The 16,749-nt window shown below is 40.3% G+C and overlaps 1 protein-coding gene across 2 annotated transcripts in view; it reads right to left on the bottom strand.

The window, feature by feature from the left end:
• GNPTAB (N-acetylglucosamine-1-phosphate transferase subunits alpha and beta) overlaps positions 1-16,749 on the bottom strand; it is a 78,243-nt gene that overhangs the window by 20,360 nt on the left and 41,134 nt on the right. For both annotated transcript variants that reach the window (XM_046011902.1, XM_046011904.1), the window contains exons 6-13: positions 13,041-13,105; positions 12,673-12,807; positions 5,718-5,879; positions 5,139-5,318; positions 4,755-4,925; positions 3,118-3,241; positions 1,757-1,960; positions 5-1,110 (exon numbers count right to left, since the gene is read on the bottom strand). In XM_046011902.1, the coding sequence (XP_045867858.1) occupies positions 5-1,110; positions 1,757-1,960; positions 3,118-3,241; positions 4,755-4,925; positions 5,139-5,318; positions 5,718-5,879; positions 12,673-12,807; positions 13,041-13,105 (2,147 nt within the window). The remainder of the gene's footprint in view (positions 1-4; positions 1,111-1,756; positions 1,961-3,117; positions 3,242-4,754; positions 4,926-5,138; positions 5,319-5,717; positions 5,880-12,672; positions 12,808-13,040; positions 13,106-16,749) is intronic.

Below are 16,749 nucleotides of genomic sequence, written 5' to 3'. Positions count from 1 at the left end.
TTACGTCAAGAAGATCCTGGAAATACTTTTTTTTCTCCCATGGCAAAAAGCCCAGGTAACTGTCTGTATAATGCTGCAGTCTTCTTCCAGGTAGTATTTCATTAACATCTATGTAGTTGTTTGCATTTTCCTCCATTCTGTTTTTCTCTTGTTCTTTCCCTGTGATTTTATTTTCTCTTGTAATCTGCTTTTCCAGTTGAACAATCCGAGATGAGAGTTTTTCTGTTGATACACTTCCACCTCTTACTTTTTGGGTCAGAATTTCAGATTTAAATTTTTCTTCGATTTCTAAGTCTGGGGGTGGATTCTGACTCCGGTAGTGACCATTCACTTTCATTGTCACTGCTGAAAAAGTCGACCTCTGTAATCTTTCAGATGTTCCCAAGCTTTTTGGCAAGACACTTTTGTGAACCTGTTTTTCCGGTGGGGCCTCTACACTGCCATTTCTTTCATCTGTTATTAAAGCTTGGTTTATTTTTACTTTAGCATCTGGTGAGTTCCTCAGAAATAATCTCAGCAATGCTGACTTGGACAGGTTGTATCCTTTCACAGTGATGTCTCCACGTTCTAGCTGCAAATCCAAGTTACTGAGACTCAATTGGGCCTCTTTGGGAAGGAGTGAAATATTTACCAAGGGAATTTCCACCTCCACCTGGAATCTTCCTGTTGTGTTAACATCATGTCTCTTGAACTTTGGAAAGCGTTTCTCTTCAGGAATATCCTCAAACAGTATTTCTGCCTCTGGAAGAAGTGTTGAGGAGCTAACCAAATTTTGGTAAGACTTCTGGGTCGTAGAATTCACTTTGGGTTCCTCTCTTGTGTCAACCTCTACTGTTATCTGGATTTTGAACTCTTCATCATTTGTATTTTGAAATGTGAGATTAAAATGTATTGTGGTCGCATTCATTCCACTGTGCATTATGAGGTGGATGGTTTTCCACTTATTGGCAACAGAAGCATGTCGAATTATTGGGTTGTCACTATAGGCACCTTCGATTCCTCTTTTGGCTATTTCTGCAAAGCTGAAATAAGGCAGGCATTCACCTTTTGGAATAACATAGTGAGTCTGGTTTGGGAGAAGAGTTACTTTATATAATTCATGAAAATGATCTAGAGGAAAAAACACAAACATGACTTTAAAACTGAGGCATTTCCACCTCCTTTTCTTTTAATTCTTAGGGTTTGGGTTTTCACTTTCTAAGAATGACTTTACATTGACTTCAGAATAATTAAACATTCTAACACAAGAGCTGCTGGCATGGGGCTCATTTTATTATCTGAAGCAATCACTATTATCAACGTGCCGAGTCTAACTGACTAAAGAGAGATAGGGTAAATTCCACTGATCAACTCTCATCTTTGTATCCATTTGAAAAAATACAACGTTCTGCCAAAATGACCTCCAGGGAAAAGCTATCAATAAGATCCAGCATTCAAACCATTCTTACTTAGTGTATTACTGGTCTCTTTCTATTGTTTCTAAATCAAACCTTTGCCATCTATTTTCAACAAGGTGTATCTGCCTCATGCAAAATAAGTCAGACTGGAGCAATTACAGGCAAAGATGCAGCTCTACTGTCTACTGTGTTTTAAAGATCTGTGTCCTCTCTTTTCACTTACACCTGGTTTGGATGCAATGATGGGCAACGGATTCATAGAGAATAATTACTTTAAGTAACAATAATACAAACCTCCCTTTACTTATCAAGGATTTTGATCCCCTTACTCTAAGTATCTTTTTACGTGATAAATATACCTTGCCCACAGTCGCCAGCATCAAACCCACAGGACAAGACATTGCAAGCTTGGTCACAGAACTTATCAGCAAGCCAGGAATTCGCACATCCTTGATTACAGTAAGAAACACTATTTAGTCCTCCGCCAAACTGCCAGGGCTGTCCAATTCCAATACTGCCAGTACCCCCGCCTCCTGCAGCATAGCGACTCCCACCATTGTTACCTGTAGGGGGAGGAGGAAGACAGAATCTTGCTGTGCTTATTATCTTGGGAAAGGACAGTTCCTTCTTTCTCAGTAGTGCTATCAAGATTGATGCCTGCATTTCAGTCAGAAAAGGTTCACCCCATTCTTTAGCAGAAAATTTCATGTATCTTAAAAGGAAAACAAACTGAAAAGGGAACGTCACTTGACAGGGGGACTGGGCATGGGATGACCAGGCCTTGGCACTTAGTAGCTGTGCAACCCTGAAGTACAAACTTGCCTACAGGGGCATGTGGAGGTGTGTGTGAAGGAGCAGAGAAACAGGAAGAGATTATTCTGATGACGAACTGTCAGAACTGCCAAAACATGTCTAATATGGGGTGCCAGCCTCATCATCAAACGTTAATGTTCTATTAGGGGACGAAGTCTTTGGACTGCACGGATCTTCTTGGCGTGTCTGTGTTCTCTCAATGAGGCAGGCTGCTTACATTTTTGAAAAGTGCATCAGAAAGAACATGACTTAAAGCTTTGTTTCTTCTAATACTTCACACTTTTTCAAATCTGTTTCTGTATATGGAATATAGGGATGATAATATCTATATATCTGTGCACATACTGTCTCTTTAGGTGATTGAGAAATTCAAGTGGATAAAGGAAAATGCATTATAAACTTAAATGCTTGATAAACTGAAAGGCAATCAATAAATGTAAAAACATGCTATTATAAACAAATACAGATAAAACCATGTAAGAGAGAGGAGATGCTGAAGAGATCACTGACAGAAACCTGCTGCTGAAAGCCTTGAGCTCCTAGAAGAAGTGGTTAGAGTGATTCTTGCTCTTGAGTGTACATAATTAAAGATATTCCTGGTTTTTTAATTTCAAATAATAAAAGGCATTTTCAAGTGCAGGGCCAGCCTGGGAATATGCCCTCAACAAGGGAGAATATGAAAAAACCGAGCCACATGGGGATGTTAGTCATTACATCCCCATGGATTCTATGGATTACTCTATATATTAGAGTAATCTATGGATTACTCTATATATTAATCTATGGATTACTCTATGTACTGTTTTCATACAGGAAGAATGTTTTAACTCACTGTACCTATTCAGTAATGATACGAACGAAAAAAAGTCGGTAAACATGAATAAATTACATGTGAGCACATCATTACCAGAGCAGTCACCACCATCCCAGTCACAGGCTGAATTATTGCAAGCCTTGTCACAATAGCCATCTTTAATCCAGGAACCCGGGCAGCCCTCAGCACAATTTGGCACAGGCCATGTCAAATAAACCTATGACAGAGCCAGAAAGAAAATAATATAGACACTTTTTAATTTTAAATCAGGATTCCTTTAAAAAAAAAAAAGGAAAGAAACTGAGCTTCCAGTAAAGGTTACGATTCTCCCTGGGCTGGCCACCCGCATCCCCATGGTTTTTATTTATTTATTTATTTTACATTGTTTGCTACAGCAGTTTACAGAGTCCTGCTATGTCGATGACTCTTACTGAGCACATTTGCTCTTTTTCATGACTCAAGGAAAGCAGACAAGGACTCAACTCATGGACTGGTTTATAATCTATTTTGAAATTAAAAAAAGCAGCCTGTCAGACTTAAAGACAAGTACAAATGTGTGCCAAAGCAGGTAGAAAGTATACCACACATTCACTGCTTTTCTGTGACAACTGTCATTAATTCCTAAATGTATTTCTAATTCCTAAATGTAATTCCTAAATGTATTTACCCATGATCTTGCCAGATGAACTCTCAATACCCTTATCTCTGTGCGTAGGTCCTGCGATAAATTATGTTAGCACAGTGTTCTAAGTTGTGAACTCGCCTTTCAAAATGAGTGACATGGTATATGGTAACTTTTAAAAATAAATTAATTAAAAAAATACCTCCATGCCTCTGCATGCTCCATCTATTTAGAATGCCTTTCTTCATCTAATTAACTCTTACTTGTTCTCAAAGTTCACTTCAATTCAGATGGCAATCCAGCCCTGTCTGATTTCAAACTCCTGGGCAGCTATGCCTTCCCACCCAGGGCACACCTGCCGGCATCGAAATCACTGTTCCTAGTTACTGATTTTGTCTGTCTCTCCTGCCAAGCCACAGCTCACCCTGGCAGCCCTACCAACGCAGAGGAGGCAACTGAACAGGGACGGAGAGAATGAGCACATTGGGGTGGCATAAACAGCAAGAGGAAAAGTAGTTTTGTGCAATTAGCATTTCCAGTTGCAGGGTTCTGTAACTTAAAAGTTTATGGTGGTAATTCTCCAACTTTTCACCGAATCCTAACAGGACCACAGGGGTATTCCTAGTTTCCTCAGTATGCAGACAGGAAACACATGTAATCATTGCCCAGGACCATCTTCAATTATTGGCCCCTCTGTTTGTGCTCATAACGACTTCTCGATCATGCCTCTCAACGTCAAGGGAGACTGCTGCCCTACATGAAATTTCACCCATGTCTGTAAGCAGAAAATTGAACTTACTTTTTATCTTGGCCATTTTGCTGATGTTCTAATGATGATTTTGTATTTCATAGTGGTTTTGTGTTCTCTGCTATTGCTATAGCAGAAAATATGGGAGGTGCATTCTGGGTGTCTGACAATGTAGGGAAGCAAAAAACTACTAAGGAGCACTCTTTGTCCTCCCAAATTGTTAACTCTCCTGAGTGTAGCACTCAAAAATGCTTATTTGACCCAAACTGTTTGTAGAGTAGTATGTATACTGTTTTCCTGATCTGTTCATAACTTCTAAGTGACTTCTAAGCTAGGCATCCCTTCCTCTTAAGCACTCACCTTCTGACCTTTGGAGTGACTATAAAAATCATCCGGCCAGACATCCTTCCCAAACATGACATCATCGTTTAGATAAATAAACTTCTGGGACAGCCCTTCGATGCGATGAATGTGACTTTCAATAGCAGGTGAACTAAAGGTAGGCAAGTGGCTCAAGTTTCGAAAAACATCCTTTTAAGCAAACAACAACAAAGGCAAGAGAAAAACAGGGTGTATGAAAATTATTTCATTTTGTTTTCATTTTTGGAAGGAAGAAAGGGAGATAAGTAGAACAGTCAAAGGGGATGGAGATGGGGAGGATGAGGGAAAACGGAATAAAATGAGGGACAGGTGAAGGACAGAAAAGGAAACCACAGCCTTGTGATAACATCGAAAGTCATGGACCTGGTGTGTGACTATTGTCACTCGAGGATTATCAAGGTTCAGCCAAGATGGAATCTGTCCATTGGTGACAATGAAAATATTCCGAACCCACGGAGCATGCCTCTCGATGGATCGCAGTGAGTATCTCAGTTCTTCGTTATCTTCAAAACGGCTGGCAGAAACATCTTCGTCCTGCTTAGACTGAAAAGAACATTTCACACGTGAAGATGTAAAATACCACTTAAGTCACACCTTTCCTCCTGGCTGTCCCCTCTGCCCGATCTGTTCTCAGGGTACTCTGGTAGACTTCTAAAGACTGAGTCCTACATTTGAACATCACAAAAAATGCAAAACACTCAGCATATTTAAAACAACAAAAATACCCAACACTTCTTTTTTACTTTTTTAAAGAGAAGGTTCTTGGATCTGATTCTAGGTCACTTCAGTTAATATTAACCAATGGCAATGACTAGAAAATTAGAAAAGTTCCAATCAACTCATCTCTCTGTAAGTCCTCTTCCTCCTTCAAATATAATGACTTATAAATCCATAAATCTAAACCCTTGATCAGGGTTTAGAAAGAATCTCTGCTTCTCTTACCTGGCTAATGGCACTCAGGTCCCATAATAAATATGCAGGACTTATAGTCAGTTCTTTTCCATCAATGGTCATGTTCTTCTTAGTCTGCTTATTCAGTTCTTGGAACTCTTTGGGGTTATTCAGTTTTAGAAGTGCTACACTGGCCTCTGAATATAACTGTAACTGTAAAATAACAAAAGGGTTACATGTAGAAAAACTGAGCCTCAAAGAAGAGACACCTCTAAATTCCCAGTTTAATTTTTAATCTTTAAAAGTATATAATGTATAATACATACTTAAGTCTATATTATGTATGTCTAAAGTTTAATTCTAGCTCTCTAAATAGATTATGAACTAGTAAGCTTATGATCACCAAAAGAAAATGTAAACAGGCCAGACACACTTCCCAAATGAGTGGAAGAACCCAGGTAATGTAAAACAGAGGGAGTGGTGGAGTTCTGGCATATGGGACATTTCAGGCCCAACCCAAAAGCCACAGCCAATACTCAATATTAACAAGTGCAGCGAGATCTTCTAAGAGGCCAGAATCCCCAAGTATTCTATGAAATCTTCCCATTTTCAATGCTGGCTCAAATGTTTTCGACTGTCCTGCTTTCAAACAAAACACAACTGGTCACCAGTTGTGACCTCTGTTCTAGAATATTACCAGTCTGCTTATACTGGAGGAAACCCCTGCAATGTAACATTGCTGGGATTGGTAGAAGCAAGTCTGCAAGCACAGTCTCCAAACAGCTTTTGTGAGCCACGTCTAAGAGGAACGTCTCTGACAGGGATGCCTGAACAGTCTCCATGCGAAAAGCACCTTCTGGGGCAAAGCTTTCAAAGAAGTCATCAGTCTAAGAGGACTACAAACATCATGTTTTACAAATAGGTTTTCTACCACTACCAGATCTGTTTCATGTTCTAACTCTGTATCATAACAATTTCCTACAAAAAGAGGCTTTCATAGCTTAAAAAGGTGGGGGAGAGAACCCCTTCTGCTGAACTGACTCTAACAGGGCCAGTTTCTTAATTTATAAAGAAGAGCAAATGCGAATTATTATGAGCTCATTCTGAGCTCTTGTATATGCTACCTAAATTTAGCTCATCTTTCCAAGTTTCCTGAGTTTATGATGCCAAAAACGAGAAGTTCAAGTTGAAATTTCATTTATATTTTTCCCCTTATCACAAACTGCATGTGGGTGTTTGGGTGCATACATGCAAAGGTGTGTATGTCTTCCTGACTGATTACTTTCTTTCACCCTGACAGCACCTGGCATATACTGAGCACTCAATGCTGTTATCCTGCCTCAGTATGTGGGGGACAGGTGGGAGGCAGGGCAAATATTCTTCTATCTGACTGAGTCTCACTGCCTGCCCCAGCCTTCCCCTGCTCCATCCTTCCCTCCCATAGTGGCTCCCACAGCACCTCTGAGGGCTCCGTGAAACATAAAAATCACTAAATTTTTAATAAATGTAGTACTTTAATACTCAAATTTATATTTTATTGGGAAGATACGATTATCTTAATCTCTTCTATACAAATACTTTGAAATTTCATAGACCTTTTCCTGACTAGAGCCATGAAAACTAAACAGCTTAAGAGAATATTTCTATGTTGAAAAACCTTTACTGCCACCATAATCAACCAAGTTGTGAGTGGTGAAAAGGGCGGGGAGAAGTAGCCTCCTATAGCCACTAGGTGGCACCCTAATCATGGACATCTGCAGGAAGAGGCGGTGGTAAGGAAAAGTGGGTGTAGTAAATGCTGAATGCTGGATTAACTTGGGCAGCTGCTTCCATACATAGTTTCTTACATGAAATTATTAAGTTTATCTAAATTCTTTAAATTATAAGTTTCTCAAAGAGAAAAACTACACCCACCCACTGCAGGCCCACAACAGGCAAGATGACTGAGAAGTAAAAGTCTGCTACTTTTAAGCCAGAGATTTCAGGGTATGTGTTACTAGAGCATTATCTAGAATAATGGATCGATACACATACACAGGGTAGCATAAGGTTAGGTTAAAAAAAAAAAAATGCCTCTAATACAAGTGAAAACAAACTCATTCCTGTAACTTGACAACTCAAGAGTTTTCTTTTTTTTTTTTTTTTAAAGATTTTATTTATTTACTTGACAGACAGAGATCACAAGCAGACAGAGAGGCAGGGAGAGAGAGAGGAGGAAGCAGGCTCCCCGCTGAGCAGAGAGCCCGATGCGGGGCTCGATCCCAGGACCCTGGGATCATGACCTGAGCCGAAGGCAGAGGCCCTAAACCACTGAGCCACCCAGGCGTCCCGAGTTTTCTAAAACTTAAGTCAGTTCCAGAGTTGCTTTAATCTACGGGAAGTGTCTATTTTAGGAATAAAACCAAAACAAAGGGTACCATACTTTAAAAGAGCAGGTGTGTAACACAGTTTCAGGCAAGTCACTAAAAGGGGCATTAATACAGTTATTACAATTATCTGTTACCTTGAATGTGCCCTGAATAGAAGTCTGAAGTAACAAAGTTCAGGTAGGACAATATGCTGCTCCTATCCCACTAGCACTGTCCTTCCTGCCAAAGTAAACACCCTGGTCAGCCTTCAAGGATCTGTGCAGCCTCCTTCTCTTTGGGAACCTCCCCCACTGTCTCTGATCTACACAGACCTTACCTGCCTCTAAATGCCAACTTTGGAGGTCTGTACTACTCTCCTTGTTAACTCATCTATCTTACTTTGCTACTTTAATACTTGACATGCACACATACTGCCTCCAAAACGTGATTCTAAGTGCAAAGCCATGTAGTAATCATTAGGGGTACACAGGTGAACAAGCAATATCCATCCTGGGTTGCTTGTACCTAGGCAGGGTCTCCAGGGCAGAACTGAGCACTGTGTGGAGGTCACAGGCCTAGGCTAAGGCCTCCTGAAGAACCCTGGGAGGGCAAGACAGTCTAGCCCATTCAGGTCCTAAAGTCCAGTGTCTAATAACCCCTTCCTCCCATATGCCACAAAGCACCTCTAACAACACACCCCAAACTGAGCTCTCAGTTTCCTTCCCAAAAAATTTGCTTCTCCTACTGAGGCTAGGAATGTGGTTAAAGCCATCACTTCCATCTTCACTACTAACATCCACTTCCCCTTTCATTTTTCCTTCCCTCTCCCCAACAGCTAAGTCACAGGGTCGTGCTGAGTGTTTCTCGCAGATGTTTTTAGAACCATTCTCATTACTGGCACCATTGCCAGGACAGTTGTTGAACCTGAATATCTTGCTGGGCTATAGCTGCAGTGGCTGAACTGGTTTTCTGCCCAGGCTCATCTTGCTTAACCTCTACCACCATACCTTCACCTACTATGTTCCTTAGAAACAGATCAAGTGCTCCTCCTACGGATGCCCCCTGCCTCCAGGATAAAGTTGGGCTCCTTATCAGAGCTTTCTCAATCTGGCCTCAATCTCTTTTCCCAATCTCAGCACCAGCAAAATCCCTGCCTGGTTGCTGTCTTCCAAAAATAGCTGCCTTGGTTTTCTGGAAACCACTGACTTGCAAACCTCCAGCCCTTTGCTCAGGCTGTTCCCTCTTGGAGGAATGGTCTTTCCCAGTCCCTTCTCTGCTGGGAGAATGGCTGCTGTACTCAGGGCCCAGCTAAAATATCTTGTATTCTGCAAAGCTTTCCCTGCACCAGTACACCTAAAACCCAGGTATGCTTACAATACTTCGTATAAACACTTTCTTGGAAGTGATTGTGCCCCAAAATTATTTAAATGCTTTATTCACTCACTGATCCTTATTAGCACTGTCCCTGGCACAAAGCAGACATTTACTAAAAGCTCATACTCTAAATGGACTGGGAATCCAGTGACAGGAAACTTCTTTCTCAAGGTATTCATAATAAAACCAGGAAGAGGAACCTACAGAAAGACAGTCACTTGAAGAATTAGCTTTAAATGCTAATCCACTCCCCTTCTATTCTTCCCCTTTCTCATTTTCTCTCTAATCTCCCCAAACCAGAATTTCTAATCCCTGAAGTTCATTGCAGGTGTTGGCATCATGAAAATGACCTGCAATGAATGTTATGGATAATTAGCTTGACCCTCTGAGGAGGTGCTAGCCTCCACAAAGACAAGTCTAGGAATCCAAATAAATCTCCGGACAGTGAATGAACAGTACAAGGGGGTAGACTGTGCACAGAGCCTGTTGGTACTCCTCGTCCAAATCAAGTTATTACCCCACCCTACCTCTACCTGCACACACCACACTCCATACCACCCAAAAATAGTTTGCTGAAGGGTCAACAACTACTTGGATTGGCATTCTTTGGCAGCACACATCCGTGTGTGTGTCAGCAATCAACACTGGGGAGCAGCTGCAGCAGGCAAAGAAAAAAGTCAAACTTGACTGGGGAATAGAGATACGTCATGAACCTTCTTTCCTTTAAAAACATATTACAGTCGCAATCATATACATAGATTCAAGAATGTCACTCTTGGGATGCCTGGGTGGCTCAGCCGGTTAAGCAGCTGCCTTCAGCTGGGGTCATGATCCCAGGGTCCTGGAATGGAGTGCCGCATCAGGCTCCCTGCTCAGTGGGGGGCCTGCTTCTCCCTCTGCCTGATGCTCCCCCTGCTTGTGCATTCTCTGACAAATAAATAAATAAAAATCTTTAAGAAAAAAAACAATGTTGTTCTTTCTGCATAAGGAATTTCAGCTAACATGATACCGACACACATGTCCATAATTCTAGAACAAATAGCTTGGAAGCTAAGAAGCGAAATAAACATTGGCTGTGGAGAAAATAGAACCCTTGTACAATACTGGTGAGGATGTAAATTGGTCCAACCACTATGGAAAATAATATGGAGTTTCCTCAGAAAATTACAAATAAATCTACCATACAATCCAGTAATTCCACTTCTGGGTATATAAACCCAAAGGAAATGAAAACAGGATTTCAAAGCATTATCTGCACTCCCATCTTTACTACAGCATTATTCCCAATAGCCAAGATATGGTTGGTAACAACCTAAATGCCCATTGACAGATAAACAGATAAAAAAGATGTAGTATATATATACAATGGAATAATATTCAGTCATTTGCTACAACATAGATGGATCTTACGCTTAGCACATCACGCTATGTTAGATAAATCAGATACAGAAAGACAAACGCTGTATATCACTTATATGTGGAATCCAGAAAAGTCAAACATAAAAAAACATAAAGTAAAATAGTATTTACTACAGGGACGGTGGTAGGGGAATAAGACTGATGTTTTAAAAACACAAACTTTGCGATGAGTACTAAAGTAAGCCAGAGACGGGGCGCCTGGGTGGCTCAGTGGTTTAGGCCTCTGCCTTCGGCTCGGGTCATGGTCTCAGGGTCCTGGGATCGAGCCCCGCATCGGGCTCTCTGCTCAGTGGGGAGCCTGTTTCTCCCTCTCTCTCTGCCTGCCTCTCTGCCTACTTGTGACCTCTCTCTCTGTCAAATAAAATAAATAAAATATTTTAAAAAATTAAAAAATAAAAAAATAAAGTAAGCCAGAGAGATCTAATGCATAGAATAATGAATATAGGTAATACTGTACTATAATTATGTAATGTGATAAATATTGCTACAATGGCAATCATATTGCAATACATACTTAAATACATAAATGTATTTAAAGTAACATCTTATACACCTTAAATTCAGTTTTATATATCAAATTTTTTCAATTCCTCTTCCTTAGAGGAAGGAGGAATATAATATCTATTTTAAAATAACTGAAGATAAGAAATAATTCAACCCTAATCTAGCTGCACACTACTATATTTCCAAGTACCATAAAAAAAACTTAGGAAAATATGAAAAAAAAAATGTCATTCATGTTACCATCACATTTACAAAGGTCACACAGTGTATCTTAAAACAGTGAAACAGGGCACCTGGGTGGCTCAGTGGGTTAAAGCCTCTGCCTTGGGCTCTGGTCATGAACCCGGGGTCCTGGATCAAGCCCTGTATCGGGCTCTCTGCTTGGCAGGGAGCCTGCTTCCCCCCCTCATTCTCTGCCTGCCTCTGCCTACTTGTGATCTCTGTCAAATAAATAAATAAAATCTTTAAAACAAACAAACAAACCAGTGAAACATTTATGGAAAGAAACAAGTTAAAAGGAACGTTGTGGATGGGGCAGGGCACTAAGAAGCATGGTCAAGACAGGAACTAAATAAGAACTCTCCCAACACTGCTCTCTATTACCACTGCCTTGCCATCTCCATCCTTTCAGCTCCAAATTGTTAAATGACACCAATAGAAGAAAGTAAGAGTCAGGAACCTGATCAATGTGGCAGAATTTAAAGAATGTTTCCATGTTCTTTAATGAAGAAAACCAGACCCTAAAAAATTCTGAGCCTAGAACTTTATGCCTTCTGTTCTAGAAGAAAAGTATTCACGTTTTACAATCTGCAGTGTTTCTGACAGAACTACAGGTATCATGACATAAGGTCAGAAGGAAAGAACACCCATACAATAGGGAAAGTGGGTCTAAAAACAATAAATGTTAAGGTAAAGGCATGTCTCGGGGCAGCCTCCAAAGTCAACTCTAACTAATGGCATCAAAGTGTGAAGAGTTAACAGGTATAAATCCCCAAATACATTAGTGGCTCGATTAGCTATTTATGAATAAAGGTTTCACATTATCAACCATTCCAAATATCTGAAGCATACTTCCTTTATGAGTGAAGGCTCTTAATAAATACACAGGTTGCATTGTTAAACAAATGAATCATGTTTCTGTCTGGGAAACCAGCAAACCAAGACTCTTAAATTTTTACCCAAATAAAAAGTAAAGAGTAAGGATCTTCTGTAAAGAAAGAGCCTTCATGACAACCCTGTGGCAGAAGAGACCCTCTATGCTTATGACTGTCAGCTCTACTATAATGAAATGGACCACAAGAGAAGAGTCATGCATTAAATATAATGTGCTATACTCATTGCTCTGTTTCCTATGCTCTTACCAGTTTTATTTTAGAAGAAAGATTTTCTGGCAATTTTGTTTTTAGTTGATTTGTTTCCTTGAATGTCAGTGGAAATCCACTCAGAAAAGCCAAATCTTGCATTAGCACTAACCCAGGGACTTCTTTATCTGTGGTCTAAAATAAGAGAGGGGGAAAACACAACTCACTTTCCACATCATAAGGCTGGTGAAAACTTATAGCTTCAAATTCAGAGTATTAAGATTATTTAAATCAGCATTCATTAATACTTGTAAGCCAGGCTCGGAGAAAAAGTATACATTAAAAAGCCTCTCAAGGTAAAACAGCTTTACTATTTATACTTTTATTATAGTCTACTGCATAAATACAATTAATTTAAAATAACATACCAAATAGCCCCTCCAAACTGTATGTCTGCTGTTTCCTTTAAATATTCCACTCTGGGCATCTTCAACTACAATGAAGAATACAATTAAGCAAGCATGTTTTTAATGAATACTTAACTACGATACCTGCCAAAAACACTACAAAGTATTTTGAGAGCTGTTATAGCAGTAAAATACATGGTCTCAAAAACAGGTAGTTGGGGGAGACAAATTTAACCCATCCAACAAAAGGGGAATGATGTAATACCAGTGCACAATTAAATGTTAAATTTTGCAGTACTGAAGAGGAAGTTCATACAGGCAGCAGAAACATGAAAATGATAGATTGACAGAATCACAGATGTCAGAGCAAACATATTTAATAAAAAAAAAAAAAAAAAAAAACTGGCTAGAATAAAACATTTGGGAGTGGCGAGTACAAGAAGGGTAACCAGAAGGGGGCTCTTGACAGCTAGGCCAAAGGCATCTAGATTAACAGTGGGGAGCCTGAAATCCTAGGGTGCCTTAACGGTCACAGTGAATACCTAAAATTCATCAGGTAAGGCTGAATAGAGCAGGTTAAGTTAAGGGTGGAGAGGGCCAATGACACAGCCCAACTGGGAGAGAGTTCTAAAGTGAGAGGGACAAATAAAATCAGCAACTCGATCCTGACATTTGGAGATCCCAGATCTTAGAAAACAGAAGAGAGGTCAGAGGGCTATAATCTGCAAAATGGGCACAGAAAGCAGGGCCCAGCCTGGCAAGATGTCTGTCAGTTCTGGGCAAGAGTCTCAGATGTACTGTAAAAAACAAAACTGGTGAGCAATGAAAAAATGAAAGCTTTTGCAGTATGCTGTTAATCTTTAAGGGAAGCAATGAACATTAAGAGTAGGAGTTCATTATGAATAAATTTATCAGATATGCACCTCCCTAGCTCCCTCCACCCCCCCCCCCCCACTGACATGGGAGGTTCTGCACTGGTAGATCAGAGAATTCTAATAGATGTGGTATAGCTATTTGTAAATAATCTCAGCAAAGGTAACTAATGACATCTCATGTCATCTTTATGGATATAACAGAGACTTAGCCTAGATCTCAAGTTTGGTGGAGTATAACCAATTCTGACTAAAGAATGAAATTATAAAACTACTATCAACGTAAAGAGAGGATTTAGAGGTCTGCCATAGGTTCTGTCTTGTTCAATGATCCATAAAAGTTTTAGAAGACACAGAAGACATGCTTGAAGAATGTGTGGATTTACATGAAGCAGACAGAGAAGTAATTATTCTGAATAACGTACTAGGAGCTCCCACAAAGTTCTAACTATTTGGAGCAACAAGTCAAACCTAGGCAAAATGAAACCTCCGACAAAGACCTTTGACTTGGCACCAAAAACCAACTATGTAAGCATAAATTAACAAGTATTTGAGCATTAGCATGTATTGTTTCTTTTTTCTTTTCTTTTTCTTTTTTAAGTAAGTCTCCTTGCTCATCATGGGTCTTGAACCCACAACTTTAGGATCAAGACTTACATGCTCTACCAACTGAGCCAACCAGACACCCCTATATTAAGTTTTTTAAAAAAGACTTAGGAGTTTTAAGTCCCGGGCGAGTTCAGCATGTCAACAATGTACTGTGGTCATACTGAATTTCCACTGTAATTCTGTGCTTTTGAACAGGAGTACTTAGGATAAGAAAAGTGGTATTCCCCAACACCAACCCATGAGTAAATCCTGTTGGGCTGACCTTCAAAATGTCCAGAATCCAACCTCTCCTCACCACTACTCTGATCCAAGCCACCCTCCCCCTTGCCTGAATAGTTACAACCTTGGCCCCTCCTCAGTTTATTCCCACCACAGCAGCCAGACTGATCCTTTTGGAACATGAGTTAAATCACATCACTCCTATACTGAAAACCCTACAATAACTGCTCATTGCATTTTTTTTTTTAAAGATTTTATTTATTTGACAGAGAGAAAATGAGCACACAAGCAGGAGTAGCAGAGGGGGAGAGAGAAGCAGACTGCTGAGCAAGGAGCCCTACATGGGGCTCGATCCCAGAACCCTGGGGTCATGACCTGAGCCGCAGGTGCCCCTGCTCATCACATTCTGAGTTAAAGCCAAAGTCCTTGTCATGGCTGCCAAGGCCAATCCCACCAGTTTTCCCATTACTTCTCTAGGCTCATCTTTTGCTCCTTTCCCTTGTTTACTCTATTCCAGCCACACAGGCCTCTCTACTCTTCTTGAAATATGCCAGACACACCCCTGCCTCAGGGTCTTTGCACTGGTTCATCCACTCAACTGAATCATTCTTTGTCCATATATTCATGTTGCTGGCCCTCTCATATTCCTGAAATTTTTTCACTCAGAAGTCACCTTCTTGGTAAGTCTGCCTTTATCACCCAATCTCCCCTGCTCAATTTTTCTCTACACCACTTGTAGTCTGCAAACATAATTTACTTGTAATCTGTATTTATTGTCTGTCTCCCTCTGCTGAGATGTAAACTCACCGAAGGCAAAGATTTTTGTCCATTTCTTCACTGCTGCACCTTCAGCTCTGAGAACAGTACTTGGCACATGGTATACACTCAAAAAGTAACAAATAGTCCTGCTCTCTATGCAAATGAACCACCTGAAAAAAATGTTCTATTCCAGCTGACACACTTTAAAAGTAACAGAAACCATGGGGCACCTGGGTGGTACAGTCGGATGAGCTTCTGACTCTTGGTTTCAGCTCAGGTCATGATCTCAGGGTCATGACATGGAGCCCCGCATCAGGCTCCTTGCTTGGTATGGAGTCTGCTTGAGATTCTCTTTCTCTCTCTCTCCTTCTGCCCCTCCCCTATGCTTACTCTCTTTCTCTAAAATAAATAAATCTTTAAAAATAAAAAAATAAATAAAAGCAAAGGAAACCAAAGCTTACTCTGAGAAGAATAAACTAGGACACAGATAAGCCCCTAAGAGACAGCTAAAAGAATAGGAATGAAAAGAAATGTCACATGGGAAAGAGATTACATTAGTTCTGGAAGATCCCAACGGGTACAATTTAACCAGTGTGAGAAAGCTGTAAGGAAGCACTCCATAATTCCTTGTGAAGGTCAATGTAGTCCAGAGGTAAAATGAATTACCACAGGAGAAAATTCATTTCCTATAGATCAAAGGGGATAAGCTTGACCAGACAAACCACTTTGCTGAGAAATCCCAGCCCAGGCTGCAGGGCTAGACTGTGCAGCTGCTGAAGTCCTGTCTACTCAATAGAGGCTAGATGACAAGTACAGTGGCACAGCATCGGAGGGGCAGAAATGACACATTTGAGAAAGAGAAAAAAGGCAACAGCTCTTGATGATGAACTTGAAAAAGGTTAAATGAGATAAATGGAACATCAAATGTGGATACAAATTTTTTTATCTATATCAGGGGTTGGCATTCTATGGCCAAAATTTAGCCACTGCCTGGTTTAGTACGGCCCCAAGCTAAGAACAGTTTTGACATTTTAAAATGGCTAAATGTTAAATACTTATATGAAATATCTACATAATGTCCTCCATGTTGCCTCTTGGTCCACAAAGCCTTAAAATATGTATTCTCTGGTCCTTTAAGAAAGAATTTGGCAATCCCTGATCTAGATAACTGAGGAGGATAAGGAGGGAGTCTGTGGTCCACTAGAAGTATAAGCTCCCTGATGGCAGGGATGTGTCTTCTTTTGTTCTCTATTTCCCTGTTACCTGGAACA

The sequence above is a fragment of the Meles meles genome, chromosome 7, assembly GCF_922984935.1.
Source record: "Meles meles chromosome 7, mMelMel3.1 paternal haplotype, whole genome shotgun sequence".
NCBI lineage: Eukaryota > Metazoa > Chordata > Mammalia > Carnivora > Mustelidae > Meles > Meles meles.
Note: the sequence above shows the minus strand (reverse complement) of the source record. Positions and strands in the feature narration are given on the sequence as shown.